This window comes from Rhinolophus hipposideros (assembly GCF_964194185.1).
Source record: "Rhinolophus hipposideros genome assembly, chromosome: 19".
NCBI lineage: Eukaryota > Metazoa > Chordata > Mammalia > Chiroptera > Rhinolophidae > Rhinolophus > Rhinolophus hipposideros.
In genome coordinates, this window is record NC_138065.1 from 352294 (window position 1) to 375120 (window position 22827).

General features: G+C 48.5%; 3 protein-coding genes across 4 annotated transcripts in view; 1 reads left to right on the plus strand and 2 right to left on the minus strand.

Moving 5' to 3' along the window:
• Positions 1-22827, minus strand: part of LOC308510680 (histone H1.3-like) — a gene marked incomplete at both ends in the record, with an annotated part of 269863 nt that overhangs the window by 128141 nt on the left and 118895 nt on the right. The window lies entirely within an intron of this gene.
• ZNF322 (zinc finger protein 322) lies at positions 6037-18101 on the plus strand. Of its 2 annotated transcripts, none has more exons than XM_081026426.1 (3): positions 6037-6207; positions 13244-13318; positions 13912-18101. In XM_081026426.1, the coding sequence occupies exon 3, from the start codon at positions 14093-14095 to the stop codon at positions 15317-15319; it is 1227 nt and encodes a 408-aa protein (XP_080882552.1). In that variant the 5' UTR covers positions 6037-6207; positions 13244-13318; positions 13912-14092; the 3' UTR covers positions 15320-18101. The 2 variants fall into 2 exon arrangements, with proteins under 2 accessions (XP_080882552.1, XP_080882553.1); XM_081026427.1 differs by having other exon boundaries at positions 6068-6344.
• Positions 19953-22491, minus strand: ABT1 (activator of basal transcription 1). Its single transcript, XM_081026428.1, has 3 exons — positions 22219-22491; positions 21013-21218; positions 19953-20860 (listed from the first exon to the last, which is right to left on the minus strand). The coding sequence occupies exons 1-3, from the start codon at positions 22457-22459 to the stop codon at positions 20504-20506; spliced, it is 804 nt and encodes a 267-aa protein (XP_080882554.1). The 5' UTR covers positions 22460-22491; the 3' UTR covers positions 19953-20503.

Sequence of the window (22827 nt, forward strand, 5' to 3'; positions counted from 1 at the left end):
CACGGACCCTTCACTCGTGGGCTCGCGTCCGAGTCACCTTGTTGGAGAGACCGTGCGCTCTAATCCCCCAAATACCTCTGTGCTTCTGCGGTGGCCTCTGAGGCCAGGTTGCCCAGCTTGCCTCCCACTTTCCGAGGGATGCGGAGCTGAGAACCCGAAACTCCGCAGCGAGGAAACGATGAGGGGGTGGGGGTTGGGGGTTTTGATTAGCTTGTTTCACGGAATGAATGAAATGCACGCGAATAGACACGAGCCGGGATTAATTCTGACTCAGCAGAGGGAGCCCTCAGGGCCTGGAAGAAAAGCAAGGTTTCCAAAGGCTGCGAGAGTGCGGGTCCCGGGCGGGCCGCGGGGTGCGGGGCGGGGTTACGCTCCCAAGTCCATAGTTTGGCTCAGGGATTATTCATTTTTATTTAAAAAAATTCTATTTAGAAATTATTTCAAAAAGAAAAAAGTTGCAAAGATATTATGTTTATAGCACCAAGTTCATTCTCGTGTATGGAGTGAGGAGTGGACCTGATTTGATTTTTTTTCCAAATAGCTATATAATTGGCCCCCAAACCGTCGTCAGAACCATTTTCTCCATGACTTGAAAAACACTTTTATCACGTACTATATGCAGTTGTGCCGATTTGGTCCTACCACACCAAGTCCTTACCTAGGCTGTTCCACCTGTCCCCATCATTGTCGCCACACACAACAAACCTCAGCTGTGTCACTTGTCCTCCAGCGGTTCCAGGTGACAGAATTCCTGGACGAGATGCCCCTAGTCCCTTTCCAGATACCTGCAAGCCCAGGGGTAAAGTTGTTACCCGGTGTGCACTCCACTGCAAACCCAGCAAGCACTCCTGGTGTCCTGGTGGACAAAACAGCAAAGGGTGTGCCAGGATGCAGCCCTGCCCGCACTCCTGGGAGCTCCGAATGGTCACCTGCGCTTACCCCGCTGTGGGAAACCACCGGGGAGCCTTTGGCATAGCTACTGCATGGGAAGAATATTGTCATGCAAATTTTAGACCTTATGGATACGTAGGAAGACCTCTGAGAAAAGTAGTTGGATGCCCTAGTGTGGAATCAAGAAAAGCAATGCGTGGAAACAAGAAAAGCAATGAAATGAAGAGATGGGTCTTTTGAAAATCCAACAAGAGGGACAAAATTTTAGCCAGACTGAACAAGAAAAGAGATGAAAATTAGTAAAATCAGGAAAGACAGAGGACATCACTACTGATCTTGCAGAAATTAAACACATCATAAGGGAATAGTATGAACGTTATGTTAACAAATTAGACAATTTAGATGAAATAGAAAAAAAAACCCAAGTACGTAAATTATGGACATGAACACAAGAAATAGAAATTAGTAAGTAAAAAAAAGAGTCAGTACTCAATCTTTCAACAAAGGAAAGCTCAAGCCCAGATGAGCCCACTAATGGATTCTATCGAACATTTAAAGACAAAACAATAATATCAGTTCTTGCAAACCCGTCAGTCTGGTCCCGAAGTAGACATGAAAGCAAGGAGGAAAGGGATGCTGTCGCGGTTGGAAAACGATGCTCCAGGTGAGGCTCGAACTCACAACCTCGGCATCACTCGCACTTGTACTGCCGTATAAGTACCGCGCGCTGACCGATTGCGCCACTGGAGCATTCACCCTCTACTTCCGGTCACTCGTTACTCGGCCCACGCGGGACTCCCTGCGTCTCTGTTCCGGTGTGGATGTGCATCGGGTGTGTGGTGCACCGGGCATCCCTGAGCCCCGCGTCTCGCGCACAAAGGAGGGCTGGATCCAGCCACGGACCCCACTGGGCCACCCACAGCGCAGGCGCGGAGGGAGGGAGGACACCTCCAGAGCGACCGGCTGACCCCTACGCCTCCCGCGTCCCGGGAGGACCTTCGTGGCCGAGAGGCGCGCGAGCCTCCTGACGCCGCACGCGTCCCGGAACTCTGTCCTCAGGGGCTCTAAGCGCCCGGAAGAACGGAAGTGGGCACGCACGCGCGCAGCTCCCCCCGGAAGTCGAGATGTCCTGCGCGCTCTGGGGTTCTGGCTGTGACTTGTGACCCTGGATCCCGACAGTGTTGCTAGAGGCTGAGGGTTTTAATAAAAAGCCTGACTAGGGGTAAAATGTACAGGGTTCCCCCCGCCCCAGTCTCTCCCCAGCGGCCGGAAGCCCCGAATTCCCCGCGGACCGGGGGAAAGGCCCAAAGTCGCGCGTCTGTTCTCGGGCTCGGATGAGGGGTCAGCCCAGCTTCTACCCGAACCCGGGGCGGGAAGCCCTGTCCTGGGAAGGGCTTCCCCTTTGGATTGGCCACTGTCCGGACTCCCAGGAGCCCAAGGCCGAACCTGCCCCCTTTCCTCCAACCCCCTTTATTTTAATTTAAATCTCAGTCTTGTAGTCTTCCACTCAGCCCTGGAACGCACGTGTGAGTCAGGAGACTCTAACACTGTTTGCTTCAGTGTTATCACCCCTGCCTGCACATTAGAATAACCCCAATTTTTGAGAACACCATTCCTGGAACCGCTTCCGACGATTCTGACCTGATTGGTTAGAGGTGCGTCACGAGGGTCTGGCGGCACCAGCGCTTTCTCGTGGCGACTCTCTCCTCCTTCGCCAGCTGAGCAGCGGGTGAACACCTGGCTCTTACCCGCGGTCTCGGACACGATGCGCTTCGAGTCTGGGTTCCAACGTTAACGCCTGACCTGCCTGGTGTGCTGAGCCGCCGGAAACAGTGAATAACGGACACGCGCACATCTGCTCCTGAGCGAGAGTCTGGAGGGAAAGGGGTGTGGTGCGTGGGGAATTAGCTCAGGTGGTAGAGCGCTCGCTTAGCATGCGAGAGGTAGCGGGATCGACGCCCGTATTCTCCAGCTTTTCCCCTGCTTGACCTCGGTTTTCCGGGGGCCATCCTCAAATTTCCTGATCCATTTTAGTAAAAGACAAAGTTGGGGAAGTTTTGAACACAGCAGTCACTTGGCCACTTTTTTGGATTTTGGACTGTGGGATGTACAACACTGCCGATGGGCCTACGGTGGATATATAGATCTACCTATTTCTAATTCGTTTTCTGTTTCTCTAGAGCTGTGATCCCACAAGGGCGAGATATACCAAGAGCCGGAGCATATCAAAACGAGGAAATCAAGAATGGTCAGAGTGCCACGCAGTGCCATTGCTAAAACGGGTATTTTAGAAAGCGCTATTTAGCTGTGGATGCCAGGGAGACTGAAAGTGCTGAAACGGGGAGCGGATGGTCCGGTGTCTGTATCCTTCCAGCTCTTGAGGTGTGGGGTCCTAAGATTCCATCTGCATCAGTGGGCCGCCTGGCCCAGAGCAGCTCCCCAGTGAATAGTGACTGGATGAGCAGAAAGGAACTGGATGATCATCAAGAATAGTGGTCAGTGTTTAGCAAGTCGTTAGGTGTCAGCTTTGAGGGAGATGAGTCAAGCCCAAAAGACCAGCACAGAGGAGGCTGGGGATTCGAGTTTTGGTGTATGGAAGAGTGAGCTGTTGGGGACAGGAAGAGAGGCAAAGGGCTGGGGTAGAGAAAGCGTTCACATGTGCAACTCTGACTGACAACCTGCTGCTCAGTTCAGGCTTTGCCACTCCTCAGCTCTGGGACCTTGAGAACATGACTTTTCTGAACCTCCATTATATCTGGAAAAGGCAGATAATGGTACATAGTTTTGTGGCCAAAATTCAATTGCACTATGTGAGACAATCTCCATAAATCTCTTAGTATACTTAACGGCACATATGAGAAAAAACACAGGGAGGCTTTTTATTAAATTCAGTTTGTGTTTTTTGTATGGAGAATGTCTCCAGTCATGCAGATGCAAGTGGAGATATAGAGTAAGACAGAGAAGTGTGGACTGGAGACAACGTGGAGGACGATTTATTCTGTCAGTCAGTGATCTAATATGAGCCAGGTGCCTCCTATGTTTTAACAAAGGAGACCCTGGAAGGTATGAGATGGACTGAGACCTCGTTGGGCAGGAAAAACCACATCATTGGAATGCAAGAGCAGCAGAAGACAACACAGTTGTCCCTGGTCCCACGGCCCAGAGGGTCCCATCGTGGGGTGATACCATCCCCAACGCAGCACTGGCTTGTATGGAGTGACGTTCTGCCAGGATGGATTGTGCTCTTTAGAAGCCAGCCAGTGATAATGTAGCAGCACCTGGAAAATAATATTTACTATTTATTGGTGACAGCTGTGGCAAGGTGCCCTCTTAGCGCAGTAGGCAGCGCGTCAGTCTCATAATCTGAAGGTCCTGAGTTCGAGCCTCAGAGAGGGCACATATTTTAAACCTGGTCACAGTCCACCTGGACTAATTAATGTGTTTGCCAAAAGGAAGGACAGGTCTATGGTGGGTTAAATGCAACACAAGGAAAAACTGGCACAAGAGGACAATAAGCATTTCAAAACTGATCCCATATTCGCCTGCATGGGAAAGTCACTTTTGAACTTTCTTGGCCTTCCCAGGGCTTTCACTGAAATGACTGGTGGAGAGTCACATCACACCAGGAACCACAGGCCACATTCCAGGACCTTGTATTTTTTGGCAAAGTCCTCAGCACTGTAGAGGGAGCCATGTAAACGTAGTGGTTGGAAGCACAGGCTCTCGTTTCAGACTGTTTGTATTTCAGCTTCACCAGTTACTAACTGTGTGATCTTGGGCACGTTATCTAATCTCTCTGTGCACCACTTTCTCCTAAGATAAAAATAGTAATACGCAGCTCACAGAATTTTTGTTACACATTGAGGTAATACATGTAAAGTGATTAGAACAGTGCCTTGAACATATCACATACTCAAGTCATTAAAGTTAATTATTTCAAATATTAAGAAGACTGCATAGAGTATTTCGGTCTTACTGAGAAGTTTTTGTTAAAAACAAACATAAAAGTAAGCCGCATGTCCTCTGGTGAAGAATTCAGGTATCAGGGCCGCTGATTAACCGTGAACATGTCCCTGTTGCAGTCGCTGACGGCCTCTCACCGCGCCCTAACCCAGTATTTTGCTCACAATCCAAGCCCTTGCTCACCTGGCCCAGGCTTTAGTCCTCTATGCTTAGTCCTCACCCTTTCCCTGTGATGTCTGAGGGCTTTTAAAACCCTTTCCTTAACATTTAACAATTGAGCAGGGAAATTCCATGTGTAGATTTCACTCCGAAGAAAACCTCCTTTCTGAAGCAACCCAAACATAGTTGATTCCAGCCCAGAAACACAATCGGAAACGACCGGGGAATCTCCTGATGCCAGAGCAGCCCTGCCGCCCTCTGTAGGGGTCCCCAGCCACAAGGCCACCACTTCCCTCCCCAGACTTGCACCCATCCCCCCGGACGCGTCTTTGGTGCCTGAAGTGCCGCTGGCTTCCGCGGTGCTTTTGTTACCGAACTCAAGGGGTCGGCCGCGTGGGGCGTCCTATTCAAGGAGACAGGGTTGTCATTAGGCAGATTTATTTACTTGTGACAAGTAAAGGACACTGGGGGTTCCCATCCACTGCTCTGTGTCCCGGAAGCGGGAGGCTCAGCCGGAGCTTACACACACCATTTGGTTAATTACAAGTTGGCTTCTTGGCAGAGGCTGACCTTACCCGCTGGGTGCGGGTCAGGCTCATCCGGTTACAGCTGCGTCTGCAAGATAACGGTGCTGTTTTAACATTTACCAAGAAAAGCATTTAATGAGAACCGCCCAGACCTTGAGGCCCCGTCCTGTCTCACTTTAGGATCCTCCACACCATCTGGAGCCTTCCAGGTGTTTTTCTCCTGGTTGGCGGCCTCCATCTCTAAGACTCTACTCCTGGCTGGAGTCCTCTTTTAACAGCCTTGAAGAAAGAGAAGAGAAGTCGCCAACTGCCATACAAATAGCCTGCTGCTTCTACATCCGGGCCCTGCGCGAGGTCCGGAAGGCCGCCATACCCTCGCTGGCCCCGCCCAGAAACGCCAAGGAACCCCAGGAGCATGCGCTCCAGGGCCCCGCCTCCTCCCCGAGCCTCGGTGTGATTGGCCAGAGGTGGGGGAGGAGAGCCCGGTCTCCGGGGCGGTGTGGCCACGTGACTCGCGGGGCGGGGTCGCGCCGCCGCTTCCAGCCCGGCTGAAAGGGCTCGCGCAGCCGGCCTGCTGGGTCCTGAGAGCGCCCACCGGACGGCCTGGGCCCGGCTCCCCTGGCCGCGCCGCGCGGAGGGAGCTGCTCCTGGCTCTCGTCGGCCCCAGGTTTGCTTCCCCTCCTTTCCCGAGGGTGGGCCCTTGTGTCCGCCGCCGCAGAGCCTGCGGCCCCGGGAAGCCCAGATCCGAGTGTCCGAGAGTAACCGGAAGTGCCGCCGAACGAGGGGCGGCGCCGGTGGCTGCGGGTGAGCGCGGCCGCGGGGCCTGGGAGGAGCCTGGCCTGCGGCGCCCGGGGCGGGGGGGGCGCGGCGGGACCGGAGACCCCGCGGCTTCGGCCGGGTGGGAGCGGCCCGGTTCCTCGCGACCCAGCGGCTCTGGGACCCCCTGACCCGGACTGAAAGGCGGTCACTGCAAAGTTGAGACAAGAGAAGCTCAGTACAGTCGCTCCTGGAGACAATAATAGTAAACGCTGCCAGGCACTTTTCTAGCGATGTGTGTCTTTCATATTGGGGAAAAACCCAAGGACGTTATATGGAGTTCCTCCATCCCCATCTTTAGGGAGAGATTCGTCATGTTGCAACCGAATCTATATGCAGAAGAATCTGGTTTGTCTAAACATTCCACAACCATTTTTGGAAACCTGCAGTATATATAACTTTGTGTTCCACACATTTATTAACTACGTCTTGGGGTTTATAGTGGAAGAACGGGTCCTTGTCCTTACAGGTTGAGATAATACAAAGAAAAAACAATTAGCAGAGGGAAAAAAACCCAAGAAAACCGTACTCAGGGCTTTATTATAAAGTAAGCCATTATCTAGAAGGATTCTTGATGTTTTGTCTAGAACCAGCGGTTACCAGTGACAGGTATTTCTTGCAGGAGAGACAGACTAAGCAGAGTGGGAAGAGCTAGGATGTGGGTGAAAGATGGAGACCAGACTGGGGAGTAAGTGGGACCGATACTCAGACGTCCAGCTCCAGACAAATCATAAATTCCATAAAATTATCAATTTCTACATCATTAATATCTCCTCTAGGAGACAGAGCGGTCGTGTTGTGCATAGTTATGGACTAGAGGCCTTTTGGAGCCAAAAGGAAGACAGTCCTGAGTCCTTATTCCAATGGCAAGTGGCATCCCATGCTGTTTCTATATTGTGGATTTTGGAGGGAGACAAGAGGGAATGGGAGAAGAGACATGGAAAATGGGAATGACCCTTTTTTAGCTTCTGAGGCCGCAGAATGATAAAACTGGGTCCTGTCCTACCAATTTAAGTGTATTTATACTTATTTCCAACGTGCATATTCACAATAGGCTTGTAGTACTTGCGTCTTGATTTACTTGCAGCCCCAAAGAGGCAGTATGGCCCGTGCTAAAGCAGGCGCTGCAGTCAGAAGATAGCAATTTAAATCCTGGCTCTACTGCTAACTGGCTTATTTAACTGCCCTAAGCATCGGGCTTTCTATCTGTGAGGTGCAAACATAGGTAATAACACCTACTTTGTAGAGTTCTTGGGAAGATTAAATGGGACAGCCCATGCAATCAATGGCAAATAAGTAAGATAATCCTTAGCCTAGGGCCTGATACGGTAAGAATGATCTATTTTTTAGATGATGCTCTCTGGACTTTATATGCGTGTTCCATACATCCTTTAACTATAAGGATAACCTTGAGCTTTGAAGTTCTATATTCAGCCTGTGCGCTGGCACTTGATTGCCTGCCTGCTCATTCTGTGCACTCTGACCCTCACTGTGGAAGAGAGAACCAGTCTCTTCCTAGGATGAGGTAGGAGAAACCTCTCGGAGGAGGGTTCCCTGAAGCTAAGACTTAAAGGATATATTCATCTTTGGAGATGGACCAGCCAGGGCTACTAGCCGAGCCTGTTGCATTGCTATTGGGGTCCCAAGGATGATGATGGCCCTTTTTCTTGTGCTGGTATTTGCTTATTTATATATTTAGTTCATTTAACTAAGATATTCTAGATGCTAGGGATATTGCAGTGAACAAAAGACTAAGTCCTAACGCTAATGGACCATATGTTCTAGTAGGAGAGAGAAACAAATTAACAAATGTAAACTATATACCACAAAGTTGGGTGACGACAAGTGCTATGGAGAGAAATAAAGCAGGTAAGGAGACATGGCTATTTCAGATGAAGTCGCCAGGGTGTGCCACTTGGAGGAAGTAGTTCTCAGTCAGAGACTTGAGTCCAATAGAGGAGCAGGCTACCTGGGGGAAGGGCATTCTGGGCTGAAGGAACAAGTGCGAAGGTTCAGCTGCAGACAGGTGGGGGTGCGCGTCCCAGTGGCAGAGCTGCACGTACCTGAGTGTGACAATTGAGTATTTTGCACTAGGGAAGTGTTATGGTCTACTTTAAGTTTGGAAAACGAGACTATTTAATTTTCTAGGTGTTGACATCTAAAAGTCTTCGATATAAAGAAAACTGTTTACTTATTATTTTCTTCTTGGTGCCCCACAGTTGTTGGCTATTTGGGGCAAATGATACCCTGCGCAGATAACTTTAGGAAATCCTGAGTCATTAGCAGGCTGCGACCAAGCTCAGAATCCTTTATGTCCATTCTATGCTCCTTTGGCCTTAACTGTAATGCGCATCTGAAAAGGCCAAACTCCCTGAAACCCACCATCTTGTACTAGCTATTTGTCTATATGCCTGCATTATTCCTTTTCCTCATAATATTTCTCCTTGTTTTTCTAGTTTTTGCATAATTGTCATATTAACCAATAACTTGCTGAGTTATTTTATTATTTAGTTAATTATTTTAAATGGATTTTGAACAAGGCTTTACACAAGAGGCAGCACAGAGGATGGGCTCTGTGATGTTAGGGTTTTTGAATGTGAAGATGGAATTAAGGAAATAAGCCGCCATCTGTTGAGACCCAGGCGTTGAGCTGAGTCCTTTACTGACAGTGTGGTAGCTCTCACTGCAGCTCCTTGCAGCATGTAATCGTATCTTATCTGCTTTATCAAAGGCAGAATGGAAGCTGGAGGACATTAAGTAACTTACCCACGTTCTCACAGCTACAAAGGAGCACAGTGGGAACCTGAACCAAAATCTGATTCCAGAGCTTGGACATTCAATTTCCTAGTACAGTATTCCAACTCAGCTGCCTGTTCTTTAAAAAGCAAAATGAAATACCTTTTAATTTTGAAATAATTTGAGACTTACAAAAGAGTTGCAAAAAGAATGTCCATGCATTCTCTGCCCACAGTCCCTGAATGTTAACATTTTACTATGTTTGCTTTATGAGTCTGTCTACATCTCTCTCTATGCAGATACGCATTTACATCTGACTCAGCAGTCCCTTTTCTAGAAATTGACTCTGAAATACACCACCAACAATATGAAAATACACATCCATAAAGTTATTCATCGTAGCAATGCTTGTAACTTGAAAATATTTAAAACAACTTAAATATCCATGTGTAAGGAAGTGGTCGAATAAACTTTGTATATCCACATATAGTGGGGAACTAGGCAGCAATGAAAGAGAATGAAGAAAACCTTTACGAATTGTTGGGGCCTGATTTCCAAGATGTTGTAAATTTAAAAAAGCAACAGTGTAAAAGAGTATTCTACATTTTGTGTAAGAATGCCTATTATCTGCAACAATGTAAAAAATATCAAAAAGTATGCTACATTTTGTGCAAGCATGTCTTGGAGTTTTGTCAGTACTTTTCACACTGACACTGATACTGGGCTGTAAAATTTTTTTATACTCTCTTCATCAGGTTTAGTTATCAGCGTTAAACTTTTTTTCATAAAATAATTAGAAGTTTTTCTTCATTTTTAACGCTCTGGAAAACATTTATGAAGCATTGGGTTTATTTGGTCTTTGTAATTTTGTTAGAATTCCCTTATGAAACAATCTAGGACTAGTTTGTCTTTTTGTAGGATACTTCCTTAATAACTTTTTCTGTTTATTCCGTGCATATTGGTGTTTTAAAACTGTGTCTAATGGGGTTGATTTGGGTTAATTGTGTTTCCCAAGAAAACACTCTTATTTCCTAGATTATCACATTCATCAGTGTAGAAGTCTGCAAAGTGGTCTTTTATGTGTATGTGCATTTGTTTGTTCTTTTTCTGTTTGGGTGGTTATTTATTCCTTATTTCTTATTTTGTAAATGTGTCTTTCTCCCCTTTTTCTTTATTAAGGTTGCTAGTAGTTATTTATTTCTTTAGGGTTATCAAAATAAGGATTTTGATTTATAATTATGTTTATTGTTTTTCTCTTTAGTTCATTGATTTCCACTTTTATCTTTATTTGTTTTGATGTTCTTTTTTCTAAGCTTTTTGATCTGAGAATTTAGTTTGTTCATTTAATTTTTTCATAAAAAAAACTATTTAAGACTAAATATTCCTTTGATCACTGCTTTAAATTTATTCCATAGATTATAATATAAAATTTTCAATTATCAATATTTACAAATTCTGTGAATTTTTCATTTTCCTGTTCACTGAATAGTTATTTTAAGTTTGTTTTTTCCCCATGGTGGGGGGAGGCTTTTGTTATTTGGTATTTTAATAAATGTCTAGTTTTACTGCAGTGTTGCTTGTCACTTTATGGAATTTATTGACGCTTTCTTGACAACAAAATAAGTGACAGATTTCATGACTGATTCACATGTGCTTGAGAAGAAAGTTTATTCCCTATTATGAGGGTGTATATTTCTATAGATACTCCTAAGATTTACTTACAAATTAGATTATTCTGGCCTTCTGCCTCGTTACGTATTTTTGGTCCACCTTGTATGTCTTTTTACTGATATAATATGTTTTCTTATGGTGAATGTTTTTATCTGTATTTCTTGGTGTCTGTTGTACCAGTAGTTTTTGCTTTATGAAGCTGACTGCTTTGTAACTTAATCGTAACTGTTACAAGCTTTGCTGTGATGACGGCTTTCAATTACAGAGGGTCCTTCATCATGTGTTTGGCTTGCACTACACTTTGCCTGATAATCGTGAAGAGAAGCCCTACTTTTATCATTCCCGTTTGCCTGCTGTTCCTTTCCCATCCCTTTATTTTTAGGCTTGCTGAAATCGCTTTGTTTTAGGTGTCTCTTGGATTTAGCACATAGTTGGGTTTTGCTTTGTGAGACATGGCAAAGATCACTTTTGATAGGTGAGCTAAATTCATTTACATTTATTGATGTGATTGATATGTTTGGTCTCAACTCTACTGTGTTGTTTATGTAATATTTGTCCTGCTTTTTCCTACATGATGGATCTTCATTGCTCTTTCACTTAAAAATATTTTAGAACGTTTGATGTTTGTTACAATGGCTGCCTGTGAACTTGAATCATCTGTAATGCTGTGAGTCCCATTTTCTTATTTGACATTTAGTCATTTGGTTTTCCAGCTTTTGATAGTATCCTTTAACTCCTGCCATTAATGCAGTAATCGGTGAGGTCATTTCACTTTGTTCTTTTCCAATTTCTCCTCCTCCAAGTTTTTAGTTGAATTATTTCTATGTTATTAGAACAAAACGTTTCACAAGATTGCTAATTTAGCAGATCTTTCCCACTGTTGCCATTGTCGTCAAGTTTTGTTTTTAAGGCTGGATGGCATTTTAGAAGCTAGTGGGGAGGTAGGTTGTGCATTTAAAAGTTTTTCTTTTATTTATTTTAAAATTTTTCCTTCATCTTGAAGGACCTTAAATTCCCTCCGTTACCTTTCTCTGCCCCTGCGGCCCACAGGGTTCCTCTCCCTTCCTTTCGACCTTTCCTTCCCCAGAATTGTCATTCCAGGCTGTCTGCAAGTCCGGCACACCGCCTCTGGGCCTCGCATCCTGCTCTGATCAGAACGCTTCACACTCTGGTCCGTAGCGTGGGCTCTCTTTCAGACGGTGAATGCTGGATTGACTTTGCCACCACTGACCCTCTCTGGTCACCCCCTCCCACTTGCCCTTGCTGCACTGACGGCCTGCGGCCAGCGCGAGTGACAGGCTGGGTGTGGTGCACGGGGGTTTTGTCTGGTGCTTTCTCTTCTTGTTGCTTTTAAAGGATGTGCTGGGAGATGTGGATTTCTGCAGCCGCCGTATCCCCCCCTTTGCTTCCTTACCATCTTCTTTATGTTTCTTCTTTCAGAGACGTTTTGTTCTTTTTCCATATTTAAGTCAGATTTCTGTCCACGGATTGAAGTCTATTTTCAATCACTGGCGTGGAAGCTCATATGTTTTCTGAAAACCACCAGTTGAGTTACATTGTACAGTTTCTCTGACGCCTGTGATTCAGCCTGTATTGAGTTCAGGCCGGAGGACACAGAGGGGACAAAGAAAATAGTAAACTCACCGCCAGCCGCGTTGCTTCCTTGATCTGTGCGCTTTCTTTTCAGAGTCCTCAAATTGCTGCGCCGTGTGTTCTGTGCAGGTTTCCGGTGGGGTCAGTGGGCAAAGGCTCTGGAATGTGTTTCCTGCGCCTCACCCAGAACCACGAAGCAGGTCGCCTTAGCGGGAGCCATGGACTAAGTATCATGGAGCGCCTCCGCTGTGTGTCCCCATATGCTGTCTGCTCTGAGTAGCCCCATGTTTGCTTCTGGCCCTCGGAAGCAGAAAGGCTGTTGGAACTGAAAGTCTCCGTGACCTAGAACAAGACAGGTGTAAGCTGTGGAGGGAAATCGGTGGACAAGTCTGCCTGGCTGACTTCTATGCTCACAACTGGACTGCCTGCTTGTTTATGGCACAAATAGAAACCAAGATAGGCTGTTGTAAATTTTGAACCACAGTGGTGACAGCTGCATGCACTCCAGCGAAGACAGGGTGCTGACGTGGCCCCCTAGCACACCCTGTACTGCCACTTGTACTTTACCTCAGGGCAGCCTGCATTCTCCTGGCCGCCTGGGGGTTTCCAGTGAGTTGAGTGTTAGGGGACCTTTCCTTCAATGTTGTTATAATCCCAACGGTGGTTTATAGATTCCTTATTGTCCTTTTTCTTCAGAGTCCTGTGGAATAGTTTAGGATTATGATTATTCTCTTCAGAATTGAACGTAGGAGACTGTGTAAGAAAACCCCTCTGGTCTTTTTAAGGACACTGTAGTTTACCAATTTTCAGGTTCTTTGAGTGAAGTGATCTGGTGCGAAATCTTCGCATATATGACTGCTATGCTTTCTCATTCTTGTGTGTTACAGAATGCTGTCTTCCTTGAGAAATCAAATTCTCAGTACCGGGAAGTAAATGCAGCTTTTCGTCCATTCGGATTCTAGGTGAGCTTGTTTCTCCAGTTTCTTCTTTTGAAATGCACCTTCTGTCCCCCAGCCTGTGTCCACTGCAGCGGCTCCTACCCTGTGGCATTTAGCCGGTGTTCTTCACCAGATAAGGACACAAGTAGAATTTCAAGAAACTGCTTACTAAGCACCAACTGTGCCTGGCACAGCTCTGTGTACCAAGGAAAGAGCAGCCAGATTTTGGCCACAGACAATAAGTGAATTACATCTGTAGTGTACCAGGTGAAAGTGCCGTGGAGAAAAACAAAGCAGTGGAGGGGCGGGGGTGGGGGGGCTGGGGCTGGCACACTCATTACTGGCCCCGTCTTCACAACTCAGACCAAGCCAGGTGAAGAGGAAGAACCTGGATTTGAGGTCGCCCAGCGGCATGATGGAAACAATCCTCCCTGGGCCTTCCCCAGGTGTTTTGCCAGTTGGTTTCACATTAGCAATAAGGAATGTGATTTTAGCCCCTGAAAACCCTAGAGCACTTACGGACTCTGATGTAGAATTCCTGTTTCCTACAGTGACTTTAATTTGGAGCATTCTTTTCTTAGTTATAGGAATATAAATATCTCTCCTCTGTCTCACAGGGTTGGAAATACCAAGTAAGAGATTCATGTCTATGATGCTGGAAACTTGTAGAGACGAACTGCTCATGACTCAAGGGCCTAAAACAGGTGTGTCTCTCACGTTCTTATCAAGAAGACGACAGTGAAGAAAATGAGGGGTCAAGACGGCCAGTGGAAAGCTCCCTAGGAGAGAGCCATAGAGATGCACACGTCAGGAGATAGAGGGGATCAGAGAACTCAGAAACGGAAAGTGTACCATGTGTGCCCTCAGAAGGGTCAAAAGATTTTTATTCACGTGCATGACTTTACTCAGATAGATGGTCAGACACACCAGGGCCGTGAGTGTGAGCAGAACTTGTGTGAAAACCTCGCTCTGATTATGTGTGAGAGAACCCACACTGGGGAGAGACCTTGTCGATGTGATATGTGTGAGAAAACCTTCATCCAGCGCTCAGATCTTATTTCACATCAGAGGGTCCATAATTATGAGAAACCTTATAAATGTAGCAAATGTGACAAGAGCTTCTGGCACCACCTAGCCCTTTCAGGGCACCAGAGAACACACGCAGGTAAAAAATTCTACACATGTGATATTTGTGGCAAGAATTTTGGTCAGAGCTCCGATCTGCTTGTCCACCAGCGAAGCCATACGGGCGAGAAACCGTATCTGTGTAGTGAGTGTGATAAATGCTTCAGCCGAAGTACAAACCTCATTAGGCACCGAAGAACTCATACCGGCGAGAAACCATTTAAGTGTCTGGAGTGTGAAAAGGCTTTTAGTGGGAAGTCGGACCTCATTAGCCACCAGAGGACTCACACTGGCGAAAGGCCCTACAAATGCACTAAGTGTGAGAAAAGTTACCGGCACCGCTCAGCCTTTATTGTGCATAAGCGAGTTCACACGGGGGAGAAGCCCTATAAGTGCGGGGCCTGTGAGAAGTGTTTTGGCCAGAAGTCGGACCTTATCGTCCACCAGAGAGTGCATACGGGCGAGAAGCCGTACAAATGCCTGGAGTGCATGCGGAGTTTCACTCGGAGCGCCAACCTTATCAGGCACCAGGCAACGCACACGCACACTTTTAAATGCCTCGAGTACGAGAAAAGTTTTGGCTGTGCCTCAGACCTCATCGTGCACCAGAGAATTCACATGGGTGAGAAAGCACATGAGTGGTCTGCGTGTGACGGCAGCTTCCTCCTGGGCATGGGCTTCGTGGCCCAGCCGAAGAGGAGAACTCAGGCGGAGGAGCTGCATTATCAGTGCAGCGTGTGTGACAAAGGCTCCCGCCAGAGCCCAGCCCTCCTGCAGCAGCAGACAGTCCACATCACCGAAAAACCATACGTCTGCAATGTGGGGGACAAGGGGCTTGAACTCAGCCCCCCACCCGCTTCAGAAGCCTCAGAAATGGCTGGGCCGGACAGGAAGCTGTAACTGCCTCAAAATGTGTATGCGTGTGTCCGGGAACTCACTAAGGTGAAGAGCTGCAGGCAAATGGCAGGCTTTCCTCAGCACACAGCGCTCACTGGGACCCAGGAACCTGTGCTTTGCCCTGACAGCAGCCCTAACAGAACCGCCCTCAGCCGCTGCGACCAGAAGCCTGACCAGGGCTGAGTCTGGGATTCACCAGGTGGGGAACTTGGCAGGGCTGTGAGTGGGAGTGCCTTCGCGCAGTGCCCGAGGGGTTCACACCAGAGGACAGACTTTCAGGGTTCCAGCATGCACAGCTTCCATTCGAAGCCCCAGCGCAGGTGGAAAGGTGCTCTGACCCAGCTAGAACCTTCTTAGCCGGCAGAGCAGCCAGTGGTGAAACTTCAGCTATTTGTCTTGAATGTGGCAAAAAAATGTGTTAGATGGAGAGCTTCTTGGGTTTGCAACAAAAAAGGCCAATCTGAGGAAAGACCTTGTGAAGTGTGAAGAGAAGAGTCGTCAGTGGTCAGCCCCTGGGCACACCAGGGGACTGCCATGAGTGGGAAACCCCACACACACCCGATCGAAAAAAGCCTTGCTAGAAACCTCTGCCCTGCCGGGCCCCAAAGCAGCTGCTCTGCAGAGAATCTGGCTGTGGTGAGAGATTCAGGCGTGGACTGTGTACATACAATAGGTTTGAGAACAGCCGGCTCAGTTAGTTTTCCGATGTAGTAGAGATGACTTTTAATGGAGTCAGTATAGAAAGTTGTTCAGATCCCCAGAAGCCTGTTCTGGAGGCGCTAGGACAGGTCAGAGTAGGCCTGAGGGTAACTCAGGGAAAGATGCTTTTCTTTCATCTGAACCACTTAATGATTGCTTTACTCTTTCTCAAATTTGGAAATCCAATAAAGGAAAGGACTGGAACCTTGTTACAGAAGGTGTGGCATATGTTACTGTTGGGGAAAGGATCCTGTTGGCTTTGCCTGTTGGTTTTTCATCCGTGGCTGGACTGGGGACGAATGTGATGGTGGTTTGGGGGACTTGCTGGTAGTGAAAAGAACTACGTAGCTGGGGAGTAGTTATCCCGGTCACGACTCCCCAAGTTTCCCCTTTGGAGAACCGACCTCACAGAGGCAGCATACCCAACTTTTGATTTAGTAAGTTGAGACATGCCCTCAAAAGCTCCCTTTCCCTAAAATGTCTTTCAGAGTATCACTGGTATTTGCAATTTCTGCTTTAAAGGTTCATCTCTTTTCAACTCAGAAATGCAAATTCCAGGATAATAGTTCTGATGTTGCTGTACCACATTTTGCTGACTCGATGTATCGATGTATCGTGTCGCTTTCTGTCATAAGGTCTCCCCTCAGCTCCCTGCAGGGAAGACAAAGAAAGCTGAGGCCTGCACAGGCACATTCACACAGGACGATGCATTGTCAGCAGGGAGCTGTACTTGATTTTTACTATCCTGACTCCAAAGCTGGTGTTCTTTTTACTCCATTATCCTCCTGTTTATAGTAAATTCAATCCCATAATGATATGCCTTTCATTTATTTCAGTTCTGCCAAGAGAATACTTTTTATTCCCAGGGAAAGGATTGAAATCACCACAATATGAGGTATTTATTTGGCCTAGAATGTAGGATTCTAAAAGCTAGAAAGGAAAGTAGTTGGCAAATTCATCAGAAGGATGAGCACTTATCTCATTTAACAGGATAATTATTATCTTTAACGTTCCCTAGGAGTACTAGAACTAGTGGACACTTCTGAGCGGTTCACCCCTCCAATTAAGACACCTAATACCTAAGGTTCTTACAGTACTTGGGACTGGACTGGTGAATAAATGTTTTGTTGCTAGACTGAGTCCTCTGGTTTTTCTCTGCAAACCCCTGAATTGCAGGGAGCATTAGCCTTTGGACTCAGACAGGTGGCCAACTGCCACTTTGTGGCTCTCAGCTCCGGTCCCAGTAACTGGGTGACTTGCAGGACCTTAGGGTCATGGGTGCAGCTCACAGTGATAATAAGGAATCTGGTCTAGGGTGTTTTTTTGTTTGTTTGTTTGTTTTAGCAAACAGATCCTGGATGTTTATTTGATCTGATGTGTTTTAGTAACTTTCATAAATAGCTTTTATGCCATGAAAAGTTGCCCAGTGTGACAACACATACAAGATGCATTTGTTTCTCCTTTGTGAAAATCATGCCTATCGCTAGTCTATGTCTGATCATTGTAACACTAAAATAGTACGGGTGTGTGGTGTGGTGGTGATGGAAATTCATGCTCTGGCTACCCCATTAGCCATCAAAGGGCCTGCAGAAAGGGACAGAGTTCGTACCATTGGCAGGTGACAACTCTGTTTCAGCTAATCTCACTGGTAACAGTCTCTAGTCTTTAAATAAATTAAGGATGGACCACCCCTCAAACAGAGAACTGTGGGGTACGAAAACAGGTCTGAGGGATTCTAACCCTGGGGAAGGGTGTTGGTATTATTCATGTAGCACAACCTGAGGGTGGAAAGGGCCACTTGGGAGCCTGTGACCAAAACTAGGTGACTCCTGGGACGGATGGAGGTTCTCCTGAGACAGTGCCAACCTACCTCTCTCCCTCAGGTAAGTAGTTAGAGTAACTGCCAAGACCAGACCAAACGAGACACTTGTATTCAGCCAATGTATTCCTATGCTTTAATGCTTCTGTTTTCCCTTCTTAAATAACCATTTGTTCTGAAAACACTCCATTTTTGTCTCTACTGTACTAAGAAAAAGCATTTCCCCTCCATTTGCATTAGAATAAAGCAGATATTCAAGAATCCTTTCATGATGTGTATGTATCAAATCATGATGTACACTTTAAATATCTGACAACTTTATGTGTTGATTATACCTCAATAAAGCTGGGGGGAAAGAAAGTTATTGGTGTGCCCAGAGGCCTGGTGGTGGTGACAGTCATTGAACCATCTCTAGAGTTCCAGGAGGTTGTGATGCTAAGGTGGAGAGAATGACACCTGAAGTACGGTCTGCACTGGCTCTGGACAGTGGTCCTGTAGGAGCCTCCCTCCTGCACAACCTGTGGGGAGTCCAGTACCCTTTTGATCAGGGACCAAGATGCTAAACACATCCGGTTTACAAGAGAAAGCAAACACGGGAGAATGCTGGCCTCGAGTAGCTGGGTTCTGCTCAGCTCTGCTCTCCCCGGCTGGGAATCTCACCCTGAGATGGCTCACACCGATGCTAAGTGTGGGCTGGAGGGCTAGTACTGATAGGTGAGTGTGAGGACATGAGCCAGCAGCCAGCCTGTGGTGGGACAGAGCTGCAGGTGTGCATGGGGACAGGGATCAGTATCCTCGTCAGCATAGTGAGTGAAGGACAACAGGTCCTGCCAAGAAACACATCCTTCTAAAGATGCTGGGTGGACAGGTTCATCCAGGCAGGGCTCTGAATTCACAGGGAACACTTTCTCTTCCCTCTCACTCTGGCTTATAGGGTTCCTCACCATGAGTAAATGTATAGTGTTGAGGTTTGTGGGTGAACATAGGCAGGAAAGAGCAGAGCCATCAAGCCAACATTTTGTGCATCTGACAGTTCACCAATTGCAGTCTATCTCTAGAAGAATTAAATGGGGGTGGAGCCGGGATGACAGAAATCACAAATGAGCATTTACTTAACATTGGCCCCCAAATATGTACATTTCTTCAAGGCCTCTCTGGTCTAAGGGATGGTGGTAAGACTTACCCTGTCATTGTGACCTTGAGTGTCGGGATAAATATCCCCACTGAGGTTCAAATGTGCAAAGCTTTAGGATTCTCAGAATCCATTCAGCTAACATCCTGGAAGCCTCTCATTAGGTTAAAGAAACTTATTTAATTGCTAAAGGTTTTTATCATTATAGAGTATTAAATTTAGTTGAACTTTTGCAACTATTGTGATTGTTTTTTCTCTTACTGAATTGGATAATGCAGCCCAATATATATCTATTGGTATTCTCCTATGTGACATAAACCCCACTCAGTTATGCTACTGGATATATGCAGATATCACTACAGTGAATTTGCTAATGGATTTGTTTAGGGTTTTGTAAGCATGACCTGCTACTACACTCGCCCAGCTCTGATGTCTGGATACTGACCAGAGTTTCAGACTCCAGGAGGCTGTGTGCAGACTTCTTTATCAATTCTCGTGACCTGTTTTTCAGGCCTAGTGGCATACACTGAATCTCTGGCCCCCAGGGGCTGCTCTGCATGCTGTCTATGACCTTCCCCCATCTAAACCCCAACACTGAGGTGCACCTGCAGGAGTCACTGCGCCCACACCTCCTAGGCTTCGCATACATCTGCAATGGTCTGAACCCAACACCCCATGCCTGAGCTTTGTTTGCAGTCGTAGTTCAGCAGGCTTTCAGACTTCTGTCACTTTTCAGGAATGACCTGGAAAACTTGGTGAAGACTGTCAGGAATCGGCTGCACACTGAGGGTACTGCTCCTTCCAGATGGCAGCCATGCCCTGCCAGGGCCTCACTCCCCTTATACACCCACCATGGGGACTACAGTACCTCTGTACATTTGCTTCTTAAAACATCTGTCCCTAGTGGTCTCCAGATGTAATGCGAAGGGTCACCGACTGTCCCTCACATCCTCATGACTTAGTCAATGCCAAATTAGACACTGATAAAATGGGCTAAGAAATTTATTAGATAAATAGAAAAGGGTCCAGGTTGAAAGGGGCGGTTCTGAGACCAGACCATGAGATGCAGTGAAGGCGAGCGAATGGGAGAAAGGAGATGGAAGTTGGAACGTATCCCCCATAACTACAAAGGCATATTAAAAATGCAGTTTTGCTTTTCTATAAATACATTTCAAAGGTGGCTCCCAAGCCAGTCCCACCCCGTAAACTCCCATCCCTGTTAGTCTCCAAAATAACAGGATGTTGCTGCTGCCCATCCCTATAGTTGGTAAACAGCTGCCTGGACTAACCATTACACTCTAACTCGATGTAAGGTTCTTCCTGAGGCCGGGAAGCAGGGTTTTTAGAGGGTCCCAATGGGCAGGAGATAAGCAGCCAAGCACCCACAAAACTTTTATGTCTGGGCACTCACCAGACTCCTGGTCTGAGAAACACAACAGAACGTCTGCTGGGGTGGTCACCAGCAAGTAGAACACTGGGCTGGGCCTGGAGGTGGCAGCAGCCTCCTTGTGCCTCAAGGGTCCCTGACCAGTGAGGGCTACTCCACGCTCTCTGAGGGTGGTGGGGCCCCAAAGATCTTGGCAAGGAGCCCTCGGTTGGAGCGGGCCTGGTCCTGGGCGTTGGCCAGGCGAGCCCGTTCACGCCCCCCTGGCCGAGCTGCCTTCCGGGCCCTCAGCTCCTGCTCAGTCGGACGCTGAGCGAAGGCCCAGGAGCCATTCGGGCGGGTGGAGTCCCCATCAGCAGCAAGGAAGCGCTGCCCACGCTCCACATTTCGAAGGTAGAAGTCAGTCTCACGCTTGGCCTGGGCCACCTCAGCCCTTAGGCGCTGCCTGCGCACCTGTCGCTCAAAAGCGAGATGCTCACTCAGATGGGACCAGGTGAATCGGTGCAGGTACTGCAGACAGGAAAACAAGACAAGACTCGGGTCGGGCCGGACAAGGAGGGAGAGAAAATGGAGGGGAGAGGGCCAACAAGAGGTCCCAGCGGTGCGCGGGCTGGGGTCGGGAAGGCGGGAAGACAGACGCGCAGGCACGCCTACCCCCTTACCTTGAGGTTCCACAGGTCGTACCGGAAGGGGCTGCGCCTGCGGGCGCCCATGGGCGTGTTGTGCAGACTGGCGGCCACCCGCTTGGCCACCCGCTTGTCCCGGAACTCCACCCAGCCCTCGGTGTAGTCCTTGCTGTACTTGGCCCGTTTTTTGCCTCCCGCGGCCGACGCTACTGCTGCCTTCTTCTTGCGCCGCACGACACCGTCTGTGCGCCCAGACAGAGCAGCAGTCAGGAGAGCGCCGCAGCACCCACCCGTCCGCAGCACCCACTCACCGGGTTCCAGACACCTGCCGACCCGGCCAGGTTCCGCCTCAAGGCGTTCGCCACGCAGGGGAGACTGCCAAGTCCGCCCTTTCTCCCCATGTCTAATGAAACCCTTTCCTCAATGTCAGTCCTGTCAAAATATGGGCGGAGACACTGCAAAACAGAGCCGCCACTTTAACACGGAGCTGGAGCCGCCATCCCACAGAAAACTGCCCAGCACGTCTTGCACCTCAAACCTCTGAGATGTCAAAGCAGGACAAAATAACCTCTGGAGCGAGCCTAGAGCAACAATGCGCCCGAAACCACTGTTTGCAAAGATAACCAGAAAGCAGACATTGTGAGCACCGGACTGAACATGGAAAGCGCTGCTTCGAATTGGCGGCACGAAGCTGGCGTTTCCACAGCAGAGCAACGCCTGCCGTCTGCGTGCAATCGTTCCTTCCCTTTCTGCTCACGGCCCTCGCCTGCGTCTCGTCACGACACTGGGCTTCTGCCCGAGCCAGCGCTTCCCTGACAGCCATTCCCCTTGCTCTCCCACAAACGCTCGCCGCCTCTCCGGCCACGGCCTTCGACGCGGACGTCGGCACCGCGGAGGCTCGCCCGCCCCGAACGTTCCCTCCAGAGAGAACCCGCCGCGGCCAACTCCGATTCCCGCGGGGCCCGTGCGGGCGCCAGGGGCGGCTGACCTCCTACTGCCCCTCCACCCGGCAGAGGGACGTCTTCCGCTGTGCGAAACGCCGCTTGGAATTTTACTCAGACTGTGCTCCTTTAACAAACCGGTAAATGCAGGTCGGCAAAGAGGGGAGGGCGGAGGCGGGATTAAAACCCAAAAGTCCGCCCTCCGAGAACAGGCCTACAACGCTACCGCCCCACCCCGGCCTTAACGACCTGCGTCCCACCGACTTAACTACCCCGCAGAGCCTCGGACCCGCGCACTTACCTTCTGGCTGGAAAAAGACGCGCCCAACCTCGCCATAGGCGCTGAGAAGGTTCCGTACGTGCAGGGGCCGAAAGCGGGGCGGGATGTGGCCCAGGTACACAATGCCTGGCACCACCCGCTTCTTGGCGCCGCCAGCCGCCTCTTCGGATTCCTCCTGCTCCTCCTCCGCCTCTGGTTCCCGGTCTCTCCCTTCCAGAGGCTCCTGCTCTGCGGCTTCCTTTTCTGATTCTTCTGCCTCCATGCTTGCTGATACGCGAAGCACGACAGCCGTAAAGCACTGTGCCGTCTGACGCGCACTGTGCGCCAGCCTGCGGCGATGGGGCGGAGCCAGTGGAGGTGCTGACCAATGAAAGGAATAGATTGGGCGGCGTGGGTGGATCCGGAATGAGTGCACAGACCGGAAGTGAGACCCAGGTCCGCGGGAGATTCAAACCGGAGAGCCGATCCGAGGCTCAAGAAAGCGGAACTAGTCTGACTGGCGAGCTGGATCGGCAGACCGGAAAAGGCCGATCCCCAGTGTAACACGCTACTGAACGCCTTGTGAGATGCAAAAAGGGGGGATGCGGCAGGCTCTTCTGGAAATTTTGGGAATGAGGGAAAGGTTTTTGT